Source organism: Marmota marmota, unplaced genomic scaffold (genome assembly GCF_001458135.2).
Source record: "Marmota marmota marmota unplaced genomic scaffold, marMar, whole genome shotgun sequence".
Taxonomy (NCBI): domain Eukaryota; kingdom Metazoa; phylum Chordata; class Mammalia; order Rodentia; family Sciuridae; genus Marmota; species Marmota marmota.
In genome coordinates, this window is record NW_026005887.1 from 440236 (window position 1) to 448508 (window position 8273).

At 39.3% G+C, this 8273-nt stretch overlaps 1 protein-coding gene and 1 long non-coding RNA gene across 5 annotated transcripts in view; one reads left to right on the forward strand and one right to left on the reverse strand.

Annotated features, from left to right (window-relative positions):
* Tmlhe (trimethyllysine hydroxylase, epsilon) overlaps positions 1-6357 on the forward strand; it is an 87181-nt gene extending 80824 nt beyond the window's left edge. For 3 of the 4 annotated variants that reach the window (XM_015507560.2, XM_048797603.1, XM_048797601.1), the window contains 2 exons: positions 4409-4547; positions 5572-6357. In XM_015507560.2, coding sequence (XP_015363046.1) covers positions 4409-4547; positions 5572-5703 — 271 coding nt within the window. In that variant the 3' untranslated portion in view covers positions 5704-6357. Of the gene's footprint in view, positions 1-4200; positions 4367-4408; positions 4548-5571 lie in introns of those variants that run through there. The other variant, XM_048797602.1, reaches the window with a different exon arrangement.
* Positions 6358-6504: 147 nt separating this feature from the next.
* The window catches only part of LOC107161018, a 23811-nt gene continuing 22042 nt past the window's right edge, over positions 6505-8273 (reverse strand). Inside the window, exons 4-5 of the long non-coding RNA XR_001505922.2 lie at positions 7284-7430; positions 6505-6705 (exon numbers count right to left, since the gene is read on the reverse strand). This is a non-coding gene — a long non-coding RNA (uncharacterized LOC107161018). The remainder of the gene's footprint in view (positions 6706-7283; positions 7431-8273) is intronic.

Sequence of the window (8273 nt, forward strand, 5' to 3'; positions counted from 1 at the left end):
TGGTGTTTCATTATTAAAAACATCACCTTTTAAAAAAACACAATGCTGTTCTGGGGTTGTGGCTCAGTGGTAGCGCGCTCGCCTAGCATGCGTGAGGCACTGGGTTCAATTCTTAGCACCACATAAAAATTAAAAAATAAAGATATTGTGTCCACCTAAAACTAAAAAAATAAATATTAAAAAAAAAAAGAATTGGGAACTGTGGCAAAATAGTGAGTGTGTAAAATAGAAATAGTGAGCACAAAAGGAAAATCTGTATAGTGCCCTAGGGCTGAGGCCAAATAGGTAAGGAAGGATAAACCTGGATAAACTTGGAAGGGGTTCAGACCTTCAAGAACGAGTGGTGTGCTTCAGCCACCAGGTAGCAGAGCCGTTTCCTTGTTTGGCCAGGCTGAATCTGACCTGGAGTTTCTGAGCAAACAACAGACCACCCTCTGGAACGGAGGGAGGGAGGCAGGCAATCAGCAACTGATCGCCTGAGTGTGTCATGGAAGTCCGGGTATCCATAAGAGCAGGAAGACTTTAGAGCACATGGGTTGCACGGGGTGGGTGTGAGGGGTGAGAACTTGCAGAAAGAATGTCTTCTCAGTGTGTATCACTGTGGATATAGGAGGCTAGTGTGCAGGTCAAGAAGGGGCTTGCCCAGAGAGTCTGAGCAGGTAAGGTTACACGCAGCAGTTGTAGATAGGCAGCTGCATATGCAGGATATGATGGGGGCTCTAGTTTATCATGTCAAGAGGCCTATGGAAAGGTTATCACCACACTGAAGCTACAAAGTGGCAGAGGGACCAAATTCTGACTGAGAGGCTGAAGTTGCCTCTACCAGATGTCTTCACACTCACAGTACAGAATCCCAGCCAGGGCCAGAAACAGCAGGAAAAGGTCTTCCTCTTTCAGCACCCTTGCAGCACTCTCTTCAGAGAAAGCTTAACATTGTGCTTACTATAAAGGAAGGGGGATTCTTATATATCAAGAGCATACAGAAAGGTACATTGGGAACTGAGAGGCAATGAATTGGTAAGTGACATATACTTAGCTGGTTTAATAGTGATAACTTCACATCCAGATTCCAGGGGATATTGGTCTCCAGTTTTCTTATAATGAGTTTTGTCACATTTTGATATCATCCTGACCTGGCAAAATTCAGTTTACCAAAGAGTTTGTGCAATAATGCTACATCCTTAAATTGTAAGGGTGCTCCATCTGATTACAGTGCCCATCATCTTTTGTTTATACCATAATTCTCAAATATTTGTTAGACTTTACCAGGGAAATTCTCTAAAAATGGAGTTTACTTCTAGGGAGAGTTTTGGATATTAAATTCAACCTTTCTTCATCTATAGAGAGCTAGTAAGATTTTTGTTTTACCTTTAGTTGGTGGCTCTTTCCAGAAATTTGGACATTTTATCTAAGTTTTCAAATTTGTAGTCATAAATTCATTCATGATATTTTCTTATTATTTTCACATCTATAGATTCTTTAGTAATGCCAGATTCTTTATATGGGTAAATCTCACTCTATGTTTTTCTTTTTCCTGTTCAGACTAAGAATTTTTCAATTTGGTTGGTCACTTCAAATAGCCATCTTTTTGTTCTAATCCATCAAATACATCTTCTACTCAATCACTGAGCTTTCTTTACTTGGAAAATATATCAACTAATAAGAGGGATGGCTTTTTGTATCAAATAAATTATTGCTTTGTTTTCTTTCTCTCACTCCCAGGCCTCTATTGCCTCACATCAAAGCAGGAAAAAGAAAAAAAAAAGTTACACAATAATATGATGACATCACTTTGTGCAAAAGCCCAGGAATAGTCTTATTTTAATCAAAAGAACATTACACAGCTATTTGCTAGTTTGTAATAGACTTTACTGGATGCTTCCTGCTAGTGGCCTTAGAAAACAACATCATCTAATATAAAAAGTTTAATACTAGATTCCATGTGGCCTTGGGCAAATCACAGGGCTTTGTCATTATTTTTTCTTATTTATAAAGTAAGATAATAATAGCTGTACTACTTGCCTCACAGGATTATAACATAGAGGGTCAATAAGATATTACATATGAAAATGTTCATAAACTATATATCTCCATTTGAAGCCAAGAGATTGCAGTTGTGATCCATTAAAAAAGTTATCTTTAGGAAAAAATGTACACAGAAATTACATTGGATTTCTGTTCTCAGGTACAAACAATGAGTCAAACTATTAGGGAAACCTGATTTTAAAACCTCTCTGCTACTTATGAGCCCTGTGGCACATTTAATTTAACTTTCAAGTTTCCTTACATGTAAAAGGAAGTTAATGACACCTTCCCTTCTGAAATGTCAAAAGGAGTGAATGAAATATTTGTGGAAGTACCTAGCACAGCACTGGAAGTTTCTGGAAGTAACAATGGGGGGTCAAGACTCTGGGGGAGACTATGCTTCCACACCCTATTCTCCCTCTGGGCATAGCTCCTCCAAGCCTGGGAGGAAGCATTGTTACATTCTTTCATTTGATTTTCATAGTATCCCTATGGGATCCACTAAGCAGGTGTTACTATGCTCATTTTACATACGAGAAAACTAAGAATACTGGCTTTGATTGTGCTATGTACTAAAACCAATAAACACTGTCTGATACCCAAGAAGAGAACCATTGGATGTTTATTTCTCTTTGCAAAGAACATCTTTGGCAGTGTCTGCTAAAGCTGAGCATACCCATACTTATGACCCAGAAATTCCATTCTTAAGATTATATCAAACAGAAGTGAATATAGATGTTCACCAAAAGACAATGGAATAGAATGTTCAAAGCAGTAGTATTTGTAGTGCTTCCAAACTGGAAATTACTCAAATATTCACCAACAGGACAATGGATAAATAAATTGTGCTGTGCTCACAAAATCAAATGCTATACAGCACCAAGGATGAATAAATGACTGCTGAACAATGCTGCCCTTTAATATTAAATGAAAGAAACAAGACACAACAGTCTAGATATGTAGAAATGTATGAAGATGCATGTAGAAACATATAGATGTCAATGTGTGTGTAGTAGATATGATGATTCCATTTATATAAAGTTTTGTTTTTCATAAACAGCAAATACTTATCTTTGGCAACATAAGTTGGGATAGTAGTTACCCTTGGGTAGGAGAAAGAGTGTGACTGGAGAGGGCCATGAGGAAAGGTTATGGGCTTCTAGTTAATTACTTATTTATATGGATGGTAGCGATAGAGATATGATCCCATCATGAAATTCATCATTATTTGTCTGCTTTTGTGTGTGTGTGTGTGTGTGTGTGTGTGTGTATGTGTGTTATACTTCAAAAAAAAGTTAATTTGCCTTAGCCAAAACAGAAATCCATTATCTCAGCTAGGGTTTTCCACTGGCTTCCCATGGTGCTCACAAAAAATCCAAAGTCCTCACTGTGGCCTGCATGGTTACACATCATCTGACCCCTGGCGATTTCCTTTGTATCACTTCCTCCACTGTTATTCCCCTTGCTTACTCACCACCAGCCATGTGACCTTCTTGCTGATCTGCAAACACAATAAAATGCCTTTCTACCCCAAGGCTTTGTACTTGCTACTCCCTCTGCCTGGAATGTTCTTCCCTCAGCTGGCTGAATTGCTGGTCTCTCATCATACAGGTACCAGCTCCAATGTCACTTCTTCAAAAAATCCTTCACTCAGCACTCCATCTGAAATAGATTTCCCAGGCATGCTTAAACATATAACACCAATTTTTCTTCCTACCATCTGCAACTAGCTGAAATTATTTATATATTTATTTATTTCTAGTTTATCGTTTATCTTCCTCGAGAGAACATAAGGGGATCATGTCTGCCATGTTCATCATTGTGTGTTTAGTGCCTAAACACACTTACTAGCTTGTAGCACATGCTCATATAAATGTTAGTATTTAATGAATTAATTAAGATCTTTGGGTGAACTGCCCAGTAGCTACTATAGCTGGCATCTCTCTCACAAAGGGAGATATATGAGAAGTTATAAGTCATTGAAAAGAAACCTTTGTTAATACAGCCTACCATGCCTATCTCAGCTTGACGAGGGGCAAGCTCAAATCTTTCCCCAATGCTTCCATGAGCTTTGACCAATAAGGACGTACTCTATGAAATATGCTTTAGATAAAACATCATATCCTAAGATGGGGAAAAAACAACTGGAACTTAACTTCTATCCCCTATCCCCAGGTTCTCCAGAGAGAAACAAAATATGATCAGCAGGCAGAAGAGCTCCTCTCTCCAATCCTGTGCACCTAAGAGAATGTTGACATATTGTCAGCTCATCTGCAGAACAAGTAGTGAATGCAGAGAAAACCATTATATAAAGTAGTTCAATAAACAGCAGATGTCTCTATTTGTGTGTTTGAGATCTTTCTTTCTCACAATTCCACGTTAGGTACAACAACTATGACCGAGCTGTCATCAATACTGTGCCTTATGATGTCGTTCATCGTTGGTATACAGCACACCGGACTCTAACAATTGAGTTGAGGAGACCTGAGAATGAGCTTTGGGTCAAACTAAAGCCTGGGAGGGTATGTCCTAAACTCTAAAGATATCAAATAAGCTTGTTACACAGAAGCAGTGAAGAAAGCCAGGCATGGTGGCACAAACCTGTAATCCCAGTGACTCTGGAGGCTGAGGCAGGAGGACTGTAAGTTCAAGGCCAGCCTCAGGAAGTTAGTGAGACCCTGTCTCAAAAATTTAAAAACTGGTGGGCTAGGGTTGTAGCACAGTGGTAGAGCGCTTGCCTAGCATGTGTGAGGCACTGAATTCAATCCTCAGCACCACATAAAAATAAGTAAAACAAAGGTTAAAAAAAAATCCTTTAAAAAAATGAAAAGGGCTGGGGATGGAGCTCAGTGGTAAAGCAGCCTGGGTTCAATCCCTAGTACCAAAAAAATTTTAAAAATGGAAATAAAAATAAACAAATCAATCAATAATGGTACTTGTTTAGTATGTGTCGTGTTGTTGCAAAGGAAACAGAGGGGAAAAAAAAGTCCTAGGTGCTGGCTGTGGTCCTGCCACTCACCCACTGAATGACCTGGGAGCAGGACCCACCCCATCTCTGACATCTGTGACTCTATGTGAATGACGAGGGGTTTTAACTGCATGATCCCTAAGAGTCCCTCCACCTTCATGATTCCATTTCTTTTTCATCTTTATTTCCTCTGGATGGAGAATATCTTCAAAAAAAAAAAAATAAATAAAATAGCTTAACCCTTTGAAAAACTATAGAGTGAGAAGTAGAAAAGAAAACGAAAGAATCGAATCACATGATTTGCTTTGAAAAGAGGACAATTATTCAAGAAACACAAACCCCTCAAGTGCAGGGCCCATTTATTACCTACTATTGCCTTTGCAACTTCCATTTATCCTGCTACAGGGTTACACCCGTCTGGGCTTCCAAAAGTCTGCTTAATTTAAAAATAAAAATATAGCACAGAATATAACCATAGAACCACCTAACGCTTTGCTTTTTAAATGATCTCTTCTGATTTAGGGTTCTTTGGGTTTGCCCTTGTTCTGATGATGTTTTCTCTTTTTATTCATTCACAGGTCCTATTTATAGACAACTGGAGAGTCCTACATGGCAGGGAATCCTTCACTGGCTATCGCCAACTGTGTGGCTGCTACTTAACAAGAGATGATGTCTTAAATACTGCTCGTCTCTTGGGGCTCCAGGCTTAAATTTGACAGCATTGGGATTAAGAACATATCTGCCACCTTGGCGACCAGAATTTCATATCAGCAGAATAATATTGTGTGAAAATCTACTTCATATTGTCTCTCTATCCCATCTCATGAAACAGAAGTGGCCCCTTTCTCTAGCATGGGAACATGTTACAGAGAGGGAGGGCTTCTGTCAACCATCTAGTGGGGTAGATCTTTCCCCCAAGCTACAACATGAGCTCACATTTTCTAAACTTTTTTAGATAATTTTGGTAACTATACTTCAGAAACATAGAGAATTCCTTTGATTCTCCATATTGAAATCAAAGCAATACTGAGTAGGTAAATTTTCCTTCTGACTAGGACAGTTAGAATGAAATCCATTCTAGAAATAACACTGATAAATCAACAATTCACCTAAATTTTGGTCTTAATATCCACAAGGGAGAACATGTGGTACTTGTTTTTCTATCTGATGCACTTCCCTTAACATAATGTCCTCTAATCCCATCTATTTTATACAAATGATAGGATTCTTTTATGACTGGATAGTATTCCATTGCACATATGTATGACATTTCCTTTATCCATTCATCTGTTCATGGGCATCTAGGTTGATTCCATATCTTGGCTATTGTGAATAATGCAGCAATAAACAAGACCATGCTAGGATATCTTTGGTGTGCTCATAATCATTTCCTTTGGATACATGCCCAGAAGTGAGGTAGCTGCATCATATGGGAGATCTACCTTTAATTGCGTAAAGATCCTCCATACCGTCTTTCATAATCACCGCACCAACTTACATTTCCATCAGCAATGTATGAGAGTTCCTTTTCCTCCACATCCTCACCAACATTTGTTCTTTTTTCTTTTTCTTTGACAACTGACCTCTTAGAGGGGTCAGGCGTAGCACTGCCTGGCATTTCTGATATGATTGGTGTTGCTCAGCATATTTTCACGTCTCTGTTGGCCATCTGAATGTCTTCCTTTGAGTCACATTGACCTAGGTCTATTGCCCTTTTTTTTTTTTGAGAGAGAGAGAGAGAGAGAGAGAGAGAGAAAATTTTTTTAATATTTATTTATTTTTTTTTTTAGTTTTCGGCGGACACAACATCTTTGTTTGTATGTGGTGCTGAGGATCGAACCCGGGCCACACGCATGACAGGCGAGCGCGCTACCGCTTGAGCCACATCCCCAGCCCTATTGCCCATTTTTAATCAGGTTATTTGTTTTGGGGCAACTGAGTTATTGGGGTTCTTTATATATGCTGGATATCAACCCCATGCCACGTGTATTGTTTGGAAATGATCACTTCTCCTGCTCAGTAGGTTGTCTCTTTACTCCAAAGAGGGTTTACTCTGCTCTTCAGAAAGAAGCACCTTAACACCCTGAAAAACTATTGAGGATCCCAAAGAGTTTTGGAGTTTAGGTTGTATCTATTGATAATAATTATCTTAGATATTGAGAGTCAGAAATATTTAAAATTCAAGAACACAGAGGCACACATCCCTCAGCTATCAGAGACAACATCACATGTCATGTCACCTCTGGAAAAGATGAGATGATGGAAGTGAAAAAAGAAAGTATCACCTTACCGTTATTGTAAAATAGTTTCATCCCTGTATTGCTACAGTATGACAAATTCAATCCTTTAGGGTAAATATTGAGGAGCGTGGTATAGCTGGGTGCCATTCCTCCAAACTCAGAAAGTCAAGGTTCATATGTTTTCTCTCATGTCAAACCTAGAAAGGAGAAAAGGAAAAGGAATGGTGGCGGAGATATCTCATGAAAGTTAAAGGGAGACAGTAGAGAAGAGGAAAGGTACCAGAAGGGGAGGAGGAGGGGAGGGAAAGGACAATACTGGGCAACAATACTGGCCAAATTATATTGTTGTATTGTGTCCATGTATGAATATGTAATGAATCCTACCATTATATATAATGTACCAGTAAAAATGTGGAAAAACAGTTTTATCCCACAGACCCACTAAAAGGGCTTCAGAAACTCCCAAGAATCTTTGCTGGCCGGGAGGGAGCATACTAGAGATTGAACCCAGGGGTGCTTAACCACGGAACCACATCCCCAGCCCTTTTTATTTTGAAACAAGGTCTAAGTTGCTTAGGGCCTCACTAAGTTGCTGAGGCTTGCTTTGAACTATCGATCCTCCTGCTTCAGTCCCCAAGTCACTGGGATTACCCAGCCCCCCAAGACTCTTTAGACCATACTTTGAGAACCAATGGGCTAGATGATTGGTTCCTTGGGACAGCCCTTTACATAGGCCTATGGATTGAAGGGTTTGGCTGAAACCCTAGATTTTGCTTTGTAGTGTCCTAGAACTGTAGACATTGTAGGAATTGTTTGGTAACACAAGCTCAGTGATAACCCAGGAACTGAATTCAAATATAGTGTTTTAATTTCTTCAAAGAGTCATCTCTATCTAACTCACCTCTGAAGAACTTAAACTCCCAAGTCACAACAGTTCTTGTGGAGCAAACCCGTCACTTTGGTAGTTATACGAGGGAAATTTGTAGGGTTTTCAGAGACTGCTGAGGTTCCACATGATAATATTCCCTCCCTCCCCCGCC